This window comes from Taudactylus pleione, unplaced genomic scaffold (genome assembly GCF_031769625.1).
Source record: "Taudactylus pleione unplaced genomic scaffold, aTauple2 ptg001056l, whole genome shotgun sequence".
Taxonomy (NCBI): Eukaryota; Metazoa; Chordata; class Amphibia; order Anura; family Myobatrachidae; genus Taudactylus; species Taudactylus pleione.
Window position 1 is genome coordinate 2,477,887 of NW_028285457.1, and position 21,034 is coordinate 2,498,920.

Consider the following 21,034-nt stretch of genomic DNA (forward strand, 5'->3'; position numbering starts at 1 on the left):
TCATTGCTCTGGTACGGGGACAACTGCTCCGAAAAGCAGCTGTTCCCATGGTTAGTATCGCAGCTATTTCTTTAGCGGTGTTACTTACCTTCTCCCTGTCGTCCCGTTTATGCATGCCTGACCTTGTGTCATATATGCGCACAGCCGCTGGGGAGGTAGTGAGGAGGCAGCGGAGGGATCCGCTCGGATCCCTCTTCGCATCCCCGGATCCCAGAACACCCCCGGGATCCCAGAACAAGCGCTGTCTGAAGATGGCGCTTGTTCTCGGCAGCAAACTCCGAAAACTTTCAGTTTTCGGAGTTTGCTGAATACCCTCATGATGAATGGCCCGGTAACCTAAATATGCGGAAACTAGCATTTCTCATGGGTACTGGGCCATTTATCATTGGATGAATAGGCCCCTGAATATATTGTTTGGGAAACAATTGAAGTTGGAGCTAAGAGGAGACTATAGATATTTATTCAAGTAGTTATTCGTTAGCATCCTAGTGTGTGTCTATTTGTTGCAAACACAGTGAGGAACACTTCTGATTAATCACTTACACCAGTGGTCGCCAACCCTAATTGAGCTGTGAGCTACTTTAGTAAAATGAAACCTCCTGAACAGCTACTAAAATTGTAGAAAAAAAAACAGGAGATATGGTAAGAACTTACCATTGTTATCTCCGTTTCTACGAAGTCCTTAGGGTCCACAGGGATACCTTGGGATATAGGGCTTGGCTCCAGCCATGGGCACCACAGAGTTAATGATGTCCTCCCAGGATGCACCGGACCCCCTCCTATACCCCGCCCCCAGGCCAAGGCACTTCAGTTTTAGTATCAAGCCATAGGCCGGGAGAGAGGGAAAAAGGAAGAAGAAAGTCTGGAACACACAAGATTCACATTCTCATAGAAAAGGGAGACAGAAACTGGTGACCAGAACAACACCCTACGGAAGCACAGGGCGTCAGGGCGGGCACCCTGTGGACCCTAAGATCTTCGTAGAAACGGAGATAACAAAGCTAAGTTCTTACCATATCTCCTGTTTTCTACCTCAGGGTCCTTAGGGATCCACAGGGATACCTTGTGGATGTCCCAAAGCAGTATCCTTCAAGGGAGGGGACGCTCCTGTGCCGAGAGGAGAATCCGCTGCCCGAAGGAAGCATCCTGAGAAGCAAATGTGTCAAAGGCGTAATGCTTGACGAAAGTTTGGACAGAGGACCACGTGGCCGCCTTACATAGCTGAAGGTCCCACAGATCTTGTAGAATGAGCTTTCACAGAGGGTGAACCTGGAAGTCCCTCATGAATGTATGCCTCAGAGATCGCCATGCAGATCCAGTGTGCCAATGTCTGTTTATTGGCAGGCCAACCCCTCTTATGAAATCCATATAGGACAAACAAAGAGTCCACTTTTCTCAAAGAACTGGTACGGTCCACGTAAATCCGCAGAGCCCATACCACATCCAAAGAAGCCTCACCAGCTGTGAGATCAGATGAATTAAAGGCTGGGACACAATTTCCTCGTTAATGTGGAAACTAGACACCACTTTAAGAAGGAATTCGGGACGGGTACGAAGTACTGCCCTATCCGAATGAAAAATTAGAAAAGGGGGATGACACGAAAGAGCCCCCAAATCCGACACCCTTCTGGCTGAAGCAATCGTCAAAAGGAACACTGTTTTTGCCGTAAGCCATTTCAGATCCACAGAACCCAGAGGTTCAAATTGAGGATCCTGTAGCACCTTCAGGACCACAGCCAGATCCCATGGAGCTACCGGATGGACATAGGGAGGCTGGATGCGAACAACACCCTGCATAAAGGTACAGATATCAGGCCGCGTAGCAATCCTTAGTTGAAACAAAACCGACAGGGTAGAAACAGGCACCTTCAGTGAAGCAAGGCGTAGACCTAAATCCAAGCCTGCCTGAAGGAAAGCCAACACTCTCGATATTCTAAACTCGTGAGGATCGTACGCTTTAGGGCGACACCACTCAAAATAGGTATGCCACACCCTGTGGTAAATTCTAGCTGAAGCCGGCTTACGAGCATGTAACATGGTATTGACCACCACTCTAGAGAAACCCTTGGACCTCAAGAGGGAAGTCTCAAGAGCCACGCCATCAAAGATAGCCGACTCAGGTCCGGGTAGAGACAAGGACCCTGAGACAATAGGTCCGGCCTCTGATGTAACAGCCAAGGAGTGTCGATGGATAGACACTGGAGATCCGAGTACCAACTCCTTCTGAGCCACGCAGGGGCCACCAGCAGGATCTTGCCTCCTTCCTGCCTGAACTTTCGAATTACTCAAGGCAGCAGGGAGAATGGAGGAAAAAGGTACGCGAATTGGAAGTTCCACCGTGCCGACAGAGCATCCACCAGGAGAGCGCCTGCATCTCTTGTTCTGGATCCGTACGCCCACAGCTTGCGGTTGTGTCTGGAGGCCATGAGGTCTATTTCGGGAAGACCCCACTTGTCCACCAGGAGTTGGAACACCTCCTGGTGAAGAGACCATTCCCCCGGGTGTACATCGTGGCGGCTGAGAAAGTCCGCCTCCCAGTTGAGCACACCCGGAATGAAGACGGCCGAAATGGCCGGAAGATTGCCTTGTCACAATGCGGGACACCTCCCTTAGCGCCGCTTGGCTTCGAGTTCCTCCCTGATGATTTAGGTAAGCCACCGTGGTGGCGTTGTCTGACTGAACCTGCACAGGTTTCCCCAGCAGGAACGGTCTTGCATGCTGCAGCGCCCTGAACACTGCTCGATTTCCAATATATTGATTGGGAGGCCCGATTCCTCTGACGTCCACCGGCCCTGGAAGACGTGTGGGCCTGTCACAGCGCCCCAGCCCCGAAGGCAGGCATCCGTTGTTAGAAGGACCCAATCCGAAATCCAAAACGGACGTCCCCTGCTGAGATGAGACTTTTGTAACCACCACGTCAAAGACAGGCGCACTTCCGGAGTGAGCCTGATCATCTGCGTCTTTATTCGACAGGGATTTCTGTCCCATCTGGACAGGATCAACATTTGTAGAGGCCTGGAATGGAACTGGGCATACACCATGTCGAACGTTGACACCATGGAACCCAGTAACTTCATCGCTGAGAGAAGAGCCACTCGGCAACTGCTTAGAACATTGCGTATCTTGGACTGCAACAGGACTAACTTTTCCTCCGTCAAGAAGATCCTCTGTTGCTGAGTCCAAGAATGCCCCGAGATGGACCATTCTCTGAGAAGGAATTAGAGAGGACTTCTTCCAATTCACTATCCAGCCGTGAGCCTGCAATACAGATATTGTCAGTTGTAGATGGCTGCAAAGGAATTGTGGAGACCCTGCCAACAACAGAAGGTCGTCCAAGTAAGATAACAGGCGAACTCACTGCAACCGCAAGTGTGCCGCCATGACCGCCAATACTTTTGTGAACACCCGAGGAGCCGTGGAAAGGCCAAACGGTAGAGCCTGAAACTGGTAATGGAGGTCCGACACTGTAAATCTGAGCTAACGCTGATGAACCCTGGCAATGGGGATATGCAGGTAAGCATCCTGAATATCCAGGGACACCATAAAATCCCCAGGCCGCATAGCTAAAACAATAGAACGCTGAGTCTCCATTCGGAACTGAGGGACCCTTAAAAACTTGTTCAGGGACTTGAGGTTGAGTATAGGTCGGTATGATCCATTTGGTTTTTGAACCAGAAAAAGGTTGGAATAATATCCGGTCCCTCTCAGGGATAACGGAACAGGTTCTATTACTCTCATCTGAAGCATAGAACGCACCGACTCTTGGATCGCTAGAGCCTTCGTTGGATCTGAAGGACGAGCTGTTACAAAGAACTGATGAGGAGGCCTTCTGCGGAAGGAGAAGGCATATCCCTGAGATACCACCTCCCTTACCCAAGTGTCTGTGGTGGTTTTGAACCAACACTGGGCGTATTGCAGAAGTCGGCCTCCCACCTTGGGATCCCCCAAGGGGAGGCCCAACCCGTCAGGCTGAGGGTTTGTCGTCTGGCTTAGCAGCTGGACGTCTGGTATTCCAAACTTGCTTCTTGGTCTTAGTGGTCTTTTTGGGACCTGAAGGTCTCGGAAAAGACTGAACCCTAGGTTTTCCCGGAGGGCGATAGGGCCGAAAGGACGGATTTTTAGACTCAGACGGAGTCGGGGCTGAGGGTAGACATGCAGATTTGGCAGCCACCAACGTGTCCACTATTTTGTCCAAAGCTGGTCCAAACAGAACCTGCCCATTGTAGGGTAAGCATTCCAAGCCTTTCTTGGATTCACCGTCCGCCCTCCACGAACGTAACCACAAGGAGCGTCGAGCGGCCACAGCCGCCGCAGAAATCCTAGAAGTAAGCAGGCTCAAATCCAAAGCTGCTTCGTTAATGTATGTAGCGGAATCCCGAAGGTTACCCACTAACACAACCTGTTCGCTGGTACCCTCAGAAGCAAATGATGCTTCCAAAGCATCCGCCCATAGCCTGGGCCACCCAGCAGACAGCCATAGCTGGTCTAGATGCTCCTCCAGCAAGGGAATAGATAGACTTTAGGCACACCTCCACTTTACGGTCTGTAGTATCCATCAGAGAAGACATAGACGGCATAGGCAAAGTTGCGCTCTTTACTAAGCGCGTCACATGAGAATCCACCTGAGGAGGAGACTCCCATTTAGTGAAGTAATCTTCCGCAAAGGGATATGTATGAGCCAGACGCTTTTGAGGTTGAAATCTTTTTCCTGGAGATTTCCAGGCCTCCTCCATGTGATCAACTAGCTGACCAGATAGGGGGAACACTGCTGCAGCTCCTTTAACCTCTTTAAAATAAGCATGAGTAGGCGCTGCAGGTAAGTTGTCGTCCGCAATTACCATGGCCGCACGGACTGCCCGTATGAGGCCTGGAATGTAAATACTAGACTTAGCCTCTGCCCTTACTTGAGGAGTGTCAGTGTCCGACAAATCTAGAATTTCGCCCTCATCAGACGACCCGTCATCCTCATCATCCTGAGCGGATGGATATGACAATAAAGGTCTCTTAGCAGGTCTAATATGATCCTGCTGAGAGCCCCGCACCCCAGAATCAGACAAACCTGGGTCAGCCTGATTAAGGACATGTTGCAGGGGGCACTGCATTACTATCGGTCCCGGAACTCCCAGAACAGGAGGCGGGACTACCGCCTGCTGTGCAAACCCCAATTGTGGAAACGTAGGAGGGGCTGCAAGCCTATTTACAAGAACAGTCAGGGCTTGTGCAAAACAAGCCCAAGGTGGTTTCTGAGAGGTGCTGGGTACAGCAGAGGTACCAGGGATGGCCAAACATGCAGCACATAACCCATCCTGAAGTACCGCCCCCTCCCCCACACCTGCTTTACATCTGGAGCAGGAAAATAGGAGAGGTGCTCCTCTAGCAGAGTCCTCACTGGACATAGTGGTATGTGACACTCCTCTCACAGAAATAAATCTACAACTGTGAGGTAAATTCCTACCCTGACAGTACTGGCACTGAGAGGGCTGTCAGGAGGAAGAAATAGGGATAGCTAAAATGGCTGACAGGAGAAAAGATCAGACACACAGCGCTAGCATAAAGTCACATACAATGCAGAAAACCCTGCACTAAATGCACTATCACACAGACCAACAGCCTGGCAGTGATAGCGCTACATACGCCGACCTTTACTGGAGGAGAGGTATGTAAGGGGCACCCCAGGCTCCGCACCCTGTCACCACAGCATTCACCTAAATTGGCCGCCGGAGGATAAAGGGAGGCGGGCTTGGGGAGGATCACTGCCTCAGCCCGCCAAAACCTTAATGTAAGGCGCCGACAGCAGTGATGGGGAGGAGCCTCCTGTGTGCTACAGGGAAGGCATCCTCCTCTGGCAAGCCATTAACCCCCCGGGATGCTGGACCGTGTTCCGCAACGCTCCAGCCCCGTATCCCTGGTGGTCTAGTGGAGAGCGCAGGCATTCGCCTGGCTCCACTATACTGCCATCCCCAGGGAGCCCCCAGCCCTGGGGACGCCGGACTGTGATTCAGCGGGCGCCTACCGCAGACGCCCGCTGCTTACCTTAAGTAGCCCCCCGTACATCCGGCCACAATCCAAGGCCCCCGGGGGTTCCGCTAGCTGGAACCCCCAAGAGCCCGCCAAGCTCCCCGGATCGCTACCGGTGGTCGGCGCTGGCAGGGGTGTCAGAGCGGTAGCATGGACGTCCGCTGGACAGTCCTATGCTACCGCTCTTGAAGATCTTCAGGGGCTGTTATACACAGCCCCCCTCTGCGATGACCAGCTCCCGGCCGGGCACCTACTGAAACTGAGGTGCCTTGGCCTGGGGGCGGGGTATAGGAGGGGGCCCAATGCATCCTGGGAGGACATCTTTAACTCTGTGGTGCCCATGGCTGGAGCCAAGCCCTATACCCCAAGGTATCCCTGTGGATCCCTAAGGACCCTGAGGTAGAAATCTGGCTAATAAATAACCGAATAATTTAAGGAAAATGTAAAAAAATGTTTAATAGAAAACAACAATGCATTTAATTATTACCGTGATATTGTTGTAGTTTGTAAATAGAATGTAAGCACAGGCGCATTTCACTGTAATTACCAGCCGCTGTAGAGGAGCAAAAGATACTGGCAGGGCTGCTGTGTGATTTTCTGGCAGGGCTGGACGGGAGTCACTGCTCTGCCGTAGCGTAGACGCCGTGGGTGGAAGCACAGCTGCGGCAATCACCTGACGTGCTTCCTTGTGGCTCCACCCATAGCGTCGACACCATGGGGAAGCACGCGTCAGAAGTCACTTCCTCCTAGTTTACTCGGCAGTATTGCAGCTAGGTGAGCTACCAAAATTAAGACCGCGGGCCACTGGTTGGAGACCACCGACTTATAGGGATTAATTCTTCCCATCTGTATTTTAGAAATATGATATAAACTTTTGTATTTTTAAAACATATAACCTATACACCTAAACACTATAATATATATACAGACTCATGTGTGCCCCCCAAAATCTTGCAAGAAAATAAATTCCTTCTGTGTTTGAAATATGACAGTTAGGAGCTGATTGGTTGGTACTTTATTGCTTTGATACATCTTCCCCATTGTATTTGATAAACCGATTTCTATAGCATTAGTAGTGATAACATCAGTCACAAGCAGCCCAAGAGAGGCGCGGTTATAGATAAACATAACAGCAGTGTGGGCCGAATGCATCAACGCTAAAAATGCTGTCAAACCTCAAAAAATGCGCCAAGCTTGGACCCGATAGGCAACACTATCTATAGATGGTGTTGCCCAATAAAAGCCTTGGGACTTCTTTTCGGAGCTTTATCTGAGTGGGATCAAATAGGATCCATCCCAGCCAGCATCCCCCCCCCCCCCCCCCCCCCCGCATCTCTTGCATGCTCTGGTTGACGGATGGCGCATCTGAAATGCGTTGCTTGATCCTAGATCCACTATAATACTTCTGTGTGCCCTGAATGACTGGCGTGTTTGCAGAAGGCAGTAAATCATTTTACCTGTATGTCATCGCATTCACTTTCTCTCCACATATTACGGTCAGGTTCGCCTGGGAAAGACAATTAGATTATTAATTACCAAGAACACATCGCTGGTATAATGGATAAATGATCCAGCTAGAAGAAGCTAAATGGCTAAGCAGGTACCCCCATAAGTTATTAGTGTCTGTGGGTAGATGAATGGTAAAGATATTCTGGGGTGACATTGAGCTGGTGCACTTTCATGGTGGAACGGGCTGACTGACTGGAGCCTTGGGCAGCACAGACGGTGTAGTGGTTAGCATTACTGCCACACAGCACTGAGGTTGTGGGTTCGATTCCCACGATGGCCCTAACTGTGTGGAGTTTGTATATTCTCCCTGTGCTTGCGTGGGTTTCCTAAGGGTACTCCGGTTTCCTCCCACACTCCAAAAATATACTGGTAGGTTAATTGGGTCCCAACACAAATTACCCCGTGTGTGTGTGTGTGTGTGTGTGTGTGTGTGTGTGTGTGTGTGTGTGATAGGGAATATAGATTGTAAGCTCCACTGGGGCAGGGACTGATGTGAGTGGCCAAATATTATCTGTAAAGCACTGCGTAATATGTGTGCATATTATAATAACTGGTAATAATAAATAAAAGCTATGTACATACAATATGATTTTTCGGTTGAACCGATAATTGCCACGATTGCCCACTGTATGTAATACAATAATTGAAACCAAGCGGTTCTGGCTGTTGCAGTGTTGGATGAAAATGCAATGTATGGAGGTCTCTGGCTAGTATGGGGATAACAGTGATTATAGTGCAGCCAGTGCTCAGAGTTAATCGTGGAAGGAACATACAGAGTAATGTACAGGTCAGAAGCTGGTAAATGCTCACCAGGGAGATCTCCAGCGTCAGCTGAATCTGGCACCACTCCTTCAAAGCGATCGGAGTCTCACTGCGAAACGCGTGGGGTTCCCTAGACACCAGTTCCACCTGGATGTGGAGATGACCTGGAGGCAAAAATCGTTACAGTAATCAGTGGCAACTAACTGGACCCAATATTAATTTCATACCCATTAAAAGTCTCCTGATCCTTTAACAAACAAACATAAATATTGTATCAGTCACCACCATCGCCACATAAGTCTTCTCCATGTCAGAGCTATTCCGAGGCAGCGAGAATCCTCCCTGTTATAGGCATGAGAACCTACTCACAGTGATCTACACCAAGAGCACCAATGAGATAATGTTCTCACTCTGGGGCCCATTTTATCATTGTATATTTGAGGTATAATCCCCTTAAACACCTGTTTTCGGGGGTTAACCACAAATATTAAGTTTCCCCCGAATGTATGAAGGAGGGACAACAGCATATATCTCCGATACCTGCTGTGATCCCTCCATTCCCGGAGGCAGCCCCTCCCCCATAGGTTTATATATAGGGGATGCAGTGCTGCCAAATTTACCACTATCTGGGTCGATGTGTACTAAGCATCACATTAGCGATGTGGTACATCCCCCCGGTCTTCATGTACATCCCCCTGTCTTTGGGTACGTCCCCCCTGTCTTCGGGTACATCCCCCTGTCTTCGGTAACATCCCCCCTGTCTTCGGGTACATCCCCCCTGTCGTCAGTAACATCCCCCCTGTCTTCGGGTACATCCCCCCTGTCTTTGGGTACATCCCCCCTGTCTTTGGGTACATCCCCCCCTGTCATTGGGTACACCCCCCCTGTCTTCGGGTACATCCCTCTGTCTTTGGGTACATCCCCCTGTCTTCGGGTACATCCCTCCTGTCTTCGTGTACATCCCCCCTGTCTTCGGGTACATCCCCCCTGTCGTCGGGTACATCCCCCCTGCCTTCAGGTGCATCCCCCTGCCTTTGGGTACATCCCCCCTGCCTTCGGGTACATCCCCCCTGTCTTCGTGTACATACCACTCTTCATTACTGAGGTATGTACCAAGAATATTGCATAGGACAGTTCTCCTGACAAGAGCTGTCTTTTACGATGCTGCCGGGCAGAGGTTGTTCCGGGGTTAACACCCAGAAGTCTCTTTGGTGTCCTTCTGTGCATTAACAGAAGGACGCGGGCTGCTGGGGTTCATGGCAGGATCCGATCGGATCCCTTCCAAGGGCGATCATCCCGATAAAAAGCCCATAGGCTTCTATTGGGTATCCACACCTGAGGGTGGCGCTACCCATCGGTACGAAGCACTGGAATGCGATAGTACATTTGGGGAAAGCGGTAAAACCCCTGATAATTGCATTTTCTGGGTTTTCATGTTTAGTACATCCCGCCCCATTGGCCCCCGCAGCTAATGCCACCTGAAGATGGCTTCAGCCACTATAGCCTATGGGCTACACCGCTCATAATTAGCCGGCGGAGGGTTCCTCCAGGGCAATGGCGGCTACGCATGTGCAGCAGCCCTGACAGCTCTTCGGGCACATCGCAGGGACGGGCTCCTTTCAGAGCCCGGATACCTGCATATGCAAGATCATGGATGATACATCCGGGTGCTGTGATCGGGTAATATCATGTACAGATCACACTGCAAGATATAGTGCAGGTGCTGACAGGGGAACTACACCTGTACTGTAACATGAAACCTTTCTAGCTTAATTGTTTTTTATATGTCATTTTGAATAATGTTTTTACTGAAAACAGTTTAATTGTGGTTCCAACTTTTTTTTATTCTCCATGGTTTATGTAATTCAGGTCAGGTGTCGTTCCTGGGATCAGACTCATTGTTAGAACGGACTGATCCCTAGAAGGAGCCCGGGTGATACTGATCCCTAGAAGGAGCGCGGTGATACTGATCCCTAGAAGGAGCGCGGTGATACTGATCCCTAGAAGGAGCACGGGTGATACTGATCCCTAGAAGGAGCGCGGGTTATACTGATCCCTAGAAGGAGCCCGGGTGATACTGAACCCTAGTAGGAGCCTGGGTGATACTGATCCCTAGAAGGAGCCCAGATGATACTGATCCCTAGAAGGAGCCCGGGTATACTGATCCCTAGAAGGAGCCCGGGTGATACTGATCCCTAGAAGGAGCCCGGGTGATACTGATCCCTAGAAGGAGCCCTGGTTATACTGATCCCTAGAAGGAGCCCAGGTGATACTGATCCCTAGAAGGAGCCCGGGTATACTGATCCCTAGAAGGAGCCCGGGTGATACTGATCCCTAGAAGGAGTCCGGGTGATACTGATCCCTAGAAGGAGCCCGGGTGATACTGATCCCTAGAAGGAGCCCGGGTGACACTGATCCCTAGAAGGAGCCCAGGTGACACTGATCCCTAGAAGGAGCCCGGGTGATACTGATCCCTAGAAGGAGCCCGGGTTATACTGATCCCTAGAAGGAGCCCGGGTGATACTGATCCCTAGAAGGAGCCCGGGTTATACTGATCCCTAGAAGGAGTCCGGGTGATACTGATCCCTAGAAGGAGCCCGGGTGGTACTGATCCCTAGAAGGAGCCCGGGTTATACTGATCCCTAAATAAAACAATGGCAGAAGATATTTCCTATACATCAGAGGACTCGCTGGGGAGCTTCCGGGGCAGATGCCGGAGAGCTGGGGCAGGTGGGGTACTTCCCCTGAGATCTGCACCAGTGTCGGCACCGCATCAGATGTACTGTACGTAGGTCCAGGTGGGAGCATGCCAGTATATATTGGGGTCTATTTACTAAGCCTTGGACAGAGAGAGAAACTGGATGGAGATAAGGTACCAACCAATCAGCTCCTAATTGTCATGTTAGAGGCTGTGTTTGAAAATAACAGGAGCTGATTGGTTGGTACTTTATCTCTCTCCAAGTCTTAGTAAATAGACCCCTGATGTCTGGTGCCCCTCTGAAATGGTTAATATAAGCCTGTGTTAGAGCAGCTCTAACACTTGGCTACTTGATCTAGGACAGGGGTGGAGTGGAGGAGGGGCAGGCACATTGCACCTTCTCCCCCAATGCTCCGCACATTACACCTCCTCCTCCAATGCTCCGCACATTGTACCTCCTCCTCCTCCAATGATCCTCCTCTGTGCAGTGCAGGGGCCGTGCAGACTATTCCTACAATGCACAGCCTCTGCCTCCTTCTCCTCCATGGTACTACTGCTGCCTGCCGGTGTCTCCTCCTCCCTTTAAGTTCCGGCCTCCTTCTCCCCCATGGTAGTACTACTGCTGACAGTGCCTCCTATTCCCCCATGGTACTACTACTGCTGACAGTGCCTCCTTCTCCCCCATGGTACTGCCTTTTCCTCCTCCGTGGTGCCGGCCTCCACCTTCCCGTGTTGTCAGCCTCCCCCCACACCTGGTCCCACCCTTCCCCCATGGAAGTGCCTCCTCCCCCCCACCCGGTGCCACCTACACAAGGCACCACAATTACATTGAACCCTGTTTCCTGTGTTTGCTACAAAAAAATTAAAAATAAAAATCAGCACCCTCATTGGCTGCCTCAACGAGTCAGAGAGGACCCAGGAGCATCACTATTACAGCGGACAAGGGGCTTATTTTACTACCGAAACATGACCCCTTTAGCGCTCGCTAAAGGGGTTTATGCCACCTTTTTGTATTTAATAAACAGCGGTAATCTAAGATTACCGCATCACTCTTGCCATCTTTTCCGGCTTCAGCGAAGCCTTCCAGGCACTGCCGGTTCGCCATTTCATGCATATACGCAGATGGCGTGTCGCACATGCGCATAACACTGGAGCCCCGTCGCTGGCAGCAGCCCAGCGGAGGACCTTGCCGGAGGGTAAGTATTAGTAAATACTAGTGGCATTTTCGTTTGTATCACACTGATACTAAACAAAAATCGCTGCTGGTATTTTAGTTCATTTGTAAATGGGGCCCAAGAACAGGTAATTGGGAAGGAAGGGGAAGGGGGGTTAATGCTGTAACAGTGTTAAGATAAAGGGGTTATTTCTTTTGTTGGAGTTAATTAAGATTAAGGAGATACATTGTTATACTGAGGGGGGTAATGTGGGGGATAATGAATATGTATAGGAATTAATTTATCTGTTATGTGAAGAGGGGGCAACATTCAGTGATTTAGGGACACCAAAATGAAAATATATCTTGCCCCCCCAACCTAAAGACATTCTGACTCCCCTGATCTGATCACGTATGTATCGTGAGTAGTAGGGGTGTGCAGTAACAGATGGTGGCCTTTGCATGTGATGCCTCCACAGTAGGTACGCTGGCCCATGGGCACAGTCTGGGCAGCCTGCAGCCTCCGCTCCCTGGCTCTCTGGATGCTGCAGCAGAGTATACCCCCCTGTGCAGACCCCTGGGGAGCTCTCACTGGCTTCCAGTGAGACACGCATGCACCATGTAGGGATGTCACACATGGGAAAGCCATGCCATCAGAATATGTGCACATGTAATGAACCACGTCCTGATGTCCTCTCACTCTCATGGACACAGATACAATATGGTAGTAATACTTTTGTAGAAAAAAGAAAAATCTGAATGTAATGATAATGAAGCCCAGATACTGCAGTGGCTTTTATTTACTATGTGTATTTCCAACTAATATTATAATATACAGTATATATAGTGTGCATTGTTCTACCTGTGTCGGTCATCAGCACTGCTGGGGTTACGTAATCATTCCTGAAATCCAGATGGTACAGAACGCCACAGAAGTCTACTGGACACCACTGCATGACGTACACCCAGGTGGAGAAGCTACAGCTGGGGAGAGCACAGAGGCAGTGTCAGGGTTAAATGACAGAAGCAACAAGATGGCTGACAAAGCAACAAGATGGCTGACACAACAACAATATGGATGAAGTATCAAGATGGCTGACACAACACCATGATGGGTGACACGAAAACACTACGGATGAACCAGCAAGATGGCTGATACAACTACAAGACAGCTACCACAATGAACAAGATTCCTGACACAACAACAATATGAATGAACCTGCAAGATGGCTGACACAACAACAATATGAATGAACCTGTAAGATGGCTGACACAACTACAAGGTAGGTAACACAATAACAAGATGGCTGACACAACAACAAAATGAATGAACCAGCAAGATGGCTGACACAACTACAAGGTAGCTAACACAATAACAAGATGGCTGACACAAGAACATGGATGAACAACAAGATGGCTGCCACATCTAGGATTTTGTCCCTCATAACAAGAGTAGCTTTGGATGATATTTTTAATTTAATTTCTTTCCATGGACAATTGTCATAATGATAAATAAAAAATATGAAGAGAAGCTTCCCTTGTGATGAGGAACATTCCTGAATACGTCACTGTGATTAGTGCTCTGGGCACAGACACTGGGTGTTCTCACTTTTCTGCATGGCTGAAAACCTGACTGGAAATATTCTCCCACATAATGATGTCAGATGGTTTAACCTTTGTTTGCTGTACAAGGCCTACAATGACTAATGGCCTCGGGAACCAGGATGATGCTGCAGCCTAATCCTCCCAGTGTACTATAATGCTGGGTGGTTATAGGTCACTTATCCTGATGTGCTTCTGTTCTGCTTGACGTGAAGATGAGACACGCTGGATTTCTGTAAGTCCTGTAAAACTCTGGTATCAGTCCAGATATAGTACTATGAAATACTACACTGACTATGTCATCTGCCAGCAGTCATGCTTCTAATGAAAATAAATATTGGAGTTATGATGCAGAAATATCTTAATATATTTGTTTTTCATCTGTTTCCAGCAAGTTCTACAACTTTTCTACAACTGCTATAATTACTGGGGAAGTGGGAACTCTTGGTAAATACCTGATACCCAAACAGAAGGACTTCACCCAGCCAGATATGTACCTACAGGCAGGCAGCACACCAAAGGAACATGGACCTGACAGTGACCTCTTATGGTCCACCAAGTGCTTATCGCTGACTGTACATGTAGATGGTGCATTTACGGGTCCTAATTCAGAGATGGAGGCAATTTTGTTGTTCCTGCAGTTGTGTAACCCCCCTTTACCCTCTAAATGGACACCAGGTTACTAACTCCTATGTAATCTCTTTTTCCCACCCTTAAACTCATTGATAAGTGGTGTACCTCCTATTACTATTAAATCAGTGCCTCCACCAAGTATTGGTAGTAGACTGGGCCTACTTGGGAAAACCCATATGAGGATAAACTCACACTTAAACTATATCACTGCATGTTTATAATTTTACTTAAGCTCACAACTGACACTCGCAAATAATAACATCTTGTATAGACATTATGTAATCACATAACCGAATTACAATATGAGTGGTAAAATTTAACTGAACAGAGTAACACTCAATCCTTGTATATAAATTAATAACTTAGATGTATATAGTGGTAATACAAGTCATATTTTACTGTAACACCTGTGGTCATAAAGTAGTTGATACATTGCAAGTCCTCAACTGTTTTAATACGGGGTAAGTACTTTACACCACTGTAAGTTTGTAGTCCCTTTGACACTTGTCGATAATATGCTGTTCCTAACTTTTAGTTTATAAAAGTTCTGTTGTCAGAATATCCTTTGACGGATATTCTGTATGCTGCTGTCTATAGCCACTGAATGCTGCTGTCTATAATGCTGCTGTCTATAGCCACTGAATGCTGCTGTCTATAGCCACTGAATGCTGCTGTCTATAATGCTGCTGTCTATAGCCACTGAATGCTGCTGTCTATAGCCACTGAATGCTGCTGTCTATAGCCACTGAATGCTGCTGTCTATAGTGCTGCTGTCTATAGCCACTGAATGCTGCTGTCTATAGCCACTGAATGCTGCTGACTATAGCCACTGAATGCTGCTGTCTATAATGCTGCTGTCTATAATGCTGCTGTCTATAGCCACTGAATGCTGCTGTCTATAATGCTGCTGTCTATAGCCACTGAATGCTGTTGTCTATAGCCACTGAATGCTGCTGTCTATAGCCACTGAATGCTGCTGTCTATAATGCTGCTGTCTATAGCCACTGAATGCTGCTGTCTATAGCCACTGAATGCTGCTGTCTATAATGCTGCTGTCTATAGCCACTGAATGCTGCTGTCTATAATGCTGCTGTCTATAGCCACTGAATGCTGCTGTCTATAATGCTGCTGTCTATAGCCACTGAATGCTGCTGTCTATAATGCTGCTGTCTATAGCCACTGAGGGATAAATAATGTTGATACATGTGTTGCACATGTTTCTAAGAGAATAGCATTTAGTTATAATCCACCTCCTGAGTTTTGAAATATTTCCTGAGTTAATAGTTTGCCTTATACCTTCAAATGTATTCTTATCCATATACTATATATATATATATATATATATATATATATATATATATATATATATATATATATATATGCATTTCCCCCTCCCCCAGCTATTTGCTAAGGCTAGTATTTTAGGGAAGTCTATCCAGCTCAATGGCTGGTAGTACAAATGTCAGCCATCATTACTAGTGTTATTTCTCACACTTGCACTCCTGTGATACTAATGTACAGTAGCTATGTATGTGCAGAGCCTGGAGTCTACTCTCTGAGCAGCATTAGTATTCATACCACCGCCTTTATGGTACTGAGGATTTCTCTGACTGGGCTCTGCTGCCATCACTACCTCAGCTGCCGATTAAAGAGCATATGGTGAGGCTTCAATACACTAACAGCGTAACCCCAGCCTTGTCCGACAGTAGCCGCCTCCTTCCTATGGCTGCCACCTCTCATGTCTGGTTCTACAGTAGCCTGCCTCCTTCCTATGGCTGCCACCTCTCATGTCTGGTTCTACAGTAGCCTGCCTCCTTCCTATGGCTGCCACCTCTCATGTCTGGTTCTACAGTAGCCTGCCTCCTTCCTATGGCTGCCACCTCTCATGTCTGGTTCCACACCTCCGCTGGCCGCTACTGCTGCTATTCTGCCTCTGCCTCAATGTTATGAGCATACATGCCCACCTTCTGCAATGCAGCCACTCAGCTATGTCTCCGGCCCCTCACAGCCTCAGCTCACCGCCGATCCCACCGTGCAGCTCCCCCATCGGGACCACCACTGCTGCTGCTCCATCCCCATGACCTCGGCCTCTGACCCGGCTCCTGGGACCAACACTACCGGTCACTCCAGCAAAGTGCCGCACGGTGAGCTGCTTACTGGGACGCCGTTGTCAACCAGCTTCCCCAGCTCCGGCTGGGCTCCCTCTCCAAATCCACCCCCCTGTGCCCAGGAGCCTCTCTACCACTCAGCTGCCACCTGGGACACAGGGGGGTGAGCATCCCAGCCCTCTCAGTCTTTTGGCAGCTCCTCCTCTCTGTCTCTGTCACTGCCCTTCTTTTTCTGACAGGAACCAAACCACCCCCATCTAAATCACTCCGCCCTTCTTCTAGTGTGTGTATCCCATACAATGAGACACAGGGGGTCATTCAGACCCGGTCGTTCGCGCCGATGTGCTTGGACCGGGTCAATGGCCCCCCACAGAGCATGCGCACGACGGCGCCGTCGTGCGCATGCGTGAGACCCGCTATGACCGACAGCGCCGGTCATAGCGGGTCTCAATCCAAAGGGGGCGAGCTGTCGATTTTGATTGACAGCTCGCCCCGTTTGGAAGGCGGGCCGGGGGGGTGGCAGCCCAAATGGGGGCGTTCCCATGGGAACGCCTACCATTTGGGGGCGGCCCCACTGACATCACTAGTGATGTCAGTGGAGAGCTTCCGGCTCAGACAGAGCCAGAAGCTCTCCGGGGCTTATGACAAGGGAGACCCTACCCTAGAGTCTCGTCGTAAGCCCCGATGGTCGCGATGGTTTTGACCATCGCGACCATCACCTTAGGCGGTCATAAGGCTGTGGGTGTTAACCCACAGCCTTACCACCGCAAAGGAGGACGTCTTGAAAAATCAAGAGGTCCTCCCCTCATTCAGACCGACCGCACGCTCTGTGCGACCGGCTCTGAATGAGGTCCACATCCCCACCAAAGAAAGAAGTACCATATAAATTTACATGTAACTACATGAAATAGATATACTGTACCAGTATACATAAATTATAGAAGGGCCATGTACATGAGTACAATAAATACATCTATATACATATGCTTTACCTCACAAATTGTACATTTATAAATTTTACAATCATTTATGAATACAGTACTTATTTTAACCCTTAACCAGGGTTACAGTTGTGTGAATTGTTTTTTTTGCGCATGCACGAGAATCCCTGGAAACCATCACTGCACATGCACGAACCCAAGTGTCTGATGGCGTTTGCAGATAGCGTGTGGGCTCGCACATACTTGTGAAGGGGTTTACAGTCTTTGGGCTATTCACGGAGGTGACCTGAAGAGAATGCAAAACGGGGCAGTTTCAGGGGCATGTTATGGGAGTGTCAGGGGCGTGTTATGGGAGTGTCAGGGGCATGTTATGGGAGTGTCAGGGGTGTGTCTGGGAGTGTCAGGGGTGTGTTATGGGAGTGTCAGGGGCATGTTATGGGAGTGTCAGGGGCGTGTTATGGGAGTGTCAGGGGTGTGTCTGGGAGTGTCAGGGGCATGTTATGGGAGTGTCAGGGGCGTGTTATGGGAGTGTCAGGGGCATGTTATGGGGGTGTCAGGGGCATGTTATGGGAGTGTCAGGGGCATGTTATGGGAGTGTCAGGGGCATGTTATGGGAGTGTCAGGGGCATGTTATGGGAGTGTCAGGGGCGTGTTATGGGAGTGTCAGGGGTGTGTCTGGGAGCGCTGCTACGTTCATATTCACAATCCAATGCATCAGAGGCCATGGTTAGCTGGATTAGAGGAGGGTAGCTGGAGTAGACCCAAGGCTACTGTAAAAGTTGAGGATGCAACTGATGTTGGAATATTTATAGTCTACATCGCAAACACACGGCCCCCGCAAGCCAGAAAGTCTCACTGCACGTACTCTCCATCGCACCATCACGCACAAAAGGAAGGCTGACATTAGCATGTCCGCAACCGATATTGCGAGAGCGGCTGCATTAGCAACTATCTCAGAACCAGGCCCACTGACCGTGGTCACCTTGCAGAGTTACTACTGGTAGCAAATTACCAACTTTGCTATTTAAGCTTAATCTGCACCCAAAATAAAGACCATGGGGGACATTTACTAAAGTGCGTGTTTTTAGAAGTGGAGATGTTGCTCATAGCAACCAATCAGATTCTAGCTATTATCTTCTAGAAGGTGCTAACGAATGAAAATAGAAACATATAGTATAATGTTTTCTATCAAATAGCAAATCAGAAGCATCTTCTGATGAAGGACCACAAGGTCTGAAACGCGTTAAGCTGGGGATCTCTGCATGGCATCGGTATTGACAATTACCTGACCAGGAGTGGAGACACAACTACCCGGGACTTGTGGATACCTACATCAGCTACTACCATCATGGAAGGATGATTGTGAAAAAGACTGTTAGCCTTGTGTTATACACCTGGGATATGGTGATATATGCTTATTTTTATCTTTTAAAGGTGAGTGCATTGTATGACTAGATTAGCTATTTGATAGAAAACAATATTATGTGTCTCTGTCTTTATTGTTTTTGAGATACAAAAACGTTATTTGAAGATAATTTGGAATAAAAGCCGATAACCTATACGGAAAAGGACTAAGTGGAATTTCTGTGTAAGATAACTTATACAATTGGTGGACACTTGTGAATGCGCTATTGTGGGACACTATCTTCTATTCTAAAGTGCAACTGGCAACACTTAAAGCCAAAATCTCCTGGAAAAACATTCATGGGCAAAAGTATATTGAGGCGAATGGAACAATGTACAACATTTTGCACATCTCTATATGGTGGGAACGGTTTCTGTTTAGAAAGTGCCTAATTGGAAGAGAATGCTTTCAAAATTATTAAACAATATAAAAATATTTATGTCAGTATATAAATAAAGTTCACGAAACACGACAAGCACGCACATGAGTTTGGCAGACAGTTGAGTTACCTCACAAATCATTAAAGTATCTTCATCATTTTAGCTTAAATATATGGAGAATCATTTACCGAGGAGACACTGAGTATTTCCACCTCTGCCGTTCTAGTACCCGGTCACTGTATGGCGCCAGCGTCCTTAGTAAACCAAAACTCTCTCCACTGCAGGCATAAAGAAAGGGCAGGAGATGGGCGACTTCTGCAAAGACCAACAATAAATATAATTTCTGTTAATGTGACATCTCTCAGTGTCATAGTGTGTACAGCCAGCATCTCTAACGACTTCCCATGGACACTTCGCTGCTGAGTGGGTGAATATAAACATGGCAGACGCCTTTCAGTCTAGTTGTTTCCTTCATGATGGAATGTTTAAAGCAGTGATGGGCAACCTCAGACCCAGGGGCTGTAAAAGGCCCCCGGGAATCATCTGGTCTGGCCCTCGGAGCTTTATTCTGCTAGCCTATAGGCCCAAGAATAATGTTATATATATCAAAATGGCCCTCGGCAGAAGAAAGGTTCCCCATGCCTTGTTTAAAGGAAGTGGGTGACTTTTTTCATTTTAAATATTCCATTTACTACAGTATATATTAAGCATTAATAACCTTGAAAAGAAAGATGTATGGTTCAATCTATAAATAAGCAGCTGTTTGAGGCAGCAGTCATTTTGAATTAGTCTAAACAGAATCGGTTCGATTCCCGGCAGCACCTGGCTGACAAAAGCAGAGTTTCCGGCAGCGGAAGCCCGACAGCGCTGGAAATCCTGATCGTTGCTAAGGTAAACTAACCTAACCTAACCCCCTAACCCTAACCCTCCTTAGTGGTGCCTAACCCTAACCTCCCCCCCAAGTGCCTAACACTAATCCCCCCTCTAAGTGCCTAACCCTAACCCACCCCTTCCCCGCTGCCTAACCCTAAGGACCCCCGGGGGGGTGCCTAACCCTAGCCATCCCTCCCCCTAGCCAAACCCTCCCAGGGGGGTGCCTAACCCTAAGTCCCCCCCCGGGTGCCCTAAACCTAACCCTCCCCCCCGCCGCTGTCCGCTTGCGGCGCCCGGCATCCCTTCGATCGGGATGCCGGGCTCCTGTCTCCCGGCGTCGGGGAAATTACAGGCGCCTAGATATAGACGCCCGGCATTTCACCCTCGCCGGGATATAACAATCGGGAAGCCAGCTGTCGGTATTAAGGCAGCCGGTTTCCCGATTGTATAACGTCTAAACATCCATAGGATTCTGCTTGTTCAGATCGAAAAACCGGAAGTGATGTCACTATCAATCTGGAACAATAATTCAATCAGTCCTAATTTATGGGGGTATAAGTAAGAACTACCCTCTGATAATACCCCTTGTTAAAGTCCCAGAATGGCGAAAAGCATTGGAGGCTGCCTTTTCTTGCCTGATGAATCTTTTTATCATTAATTCAGGTAAGCATTGTTTTTTAAGAAAATTCTTTTTATCCCATTTTTAAGAATTATTCTCTCTGTGTCCTATATCTAAGTTTTAAACATATCTATCTGCATAATTTGAGATATTTATTGTATGAACTACTCTGTGATTTATTTTATTGTATATGTTTACATATTACATAGCACTTTATAGCAGTATTTTTAAAACAGAACTATTATCGCTGCTAATATTGCTGCTATTATTGTGTGCACTGATCAAATTTTATGTTTGTTATACGTCAAAATAAATTGTTTAAAATATCACTTG

The 21,034-nt window shown here is 48.2% G+C and overlaps 1 protein-coding gene across 1 annotated transcript in view; it reads right to left on the reverse strand.

The window, feature by feature from the left end:
• Positions 1-21,034, reverse strand: part of LOC148453950 (protein sel-1 homolog 3-like) — a 304,083-nt gene that overhangs the window by 264,476 nt on the left and 18,573 nt on the right. Inside the window, exons 3-6 of the mRNA XM_088461460.1 lie at positions 19,398-19,524; positions 13,003-13,124; positions 8,338-8,453; positions 7,476-7,525 (exon numbers count right to left, since the gene is read on the reverse strand). Coding sequence (XP_088317586.1) covers positions 7,476-7,525; positions 8,338-8,453; positions 13,003-13,124; positions 19,398-19,524 — 415 coding nt within the window. The remainder of the gene's footprint in view (positions 1-7,475; positions 7,526-8,337; positions 8,454-13,002; positions 13,125-19,397; positions 19,525-21,034) is intronic.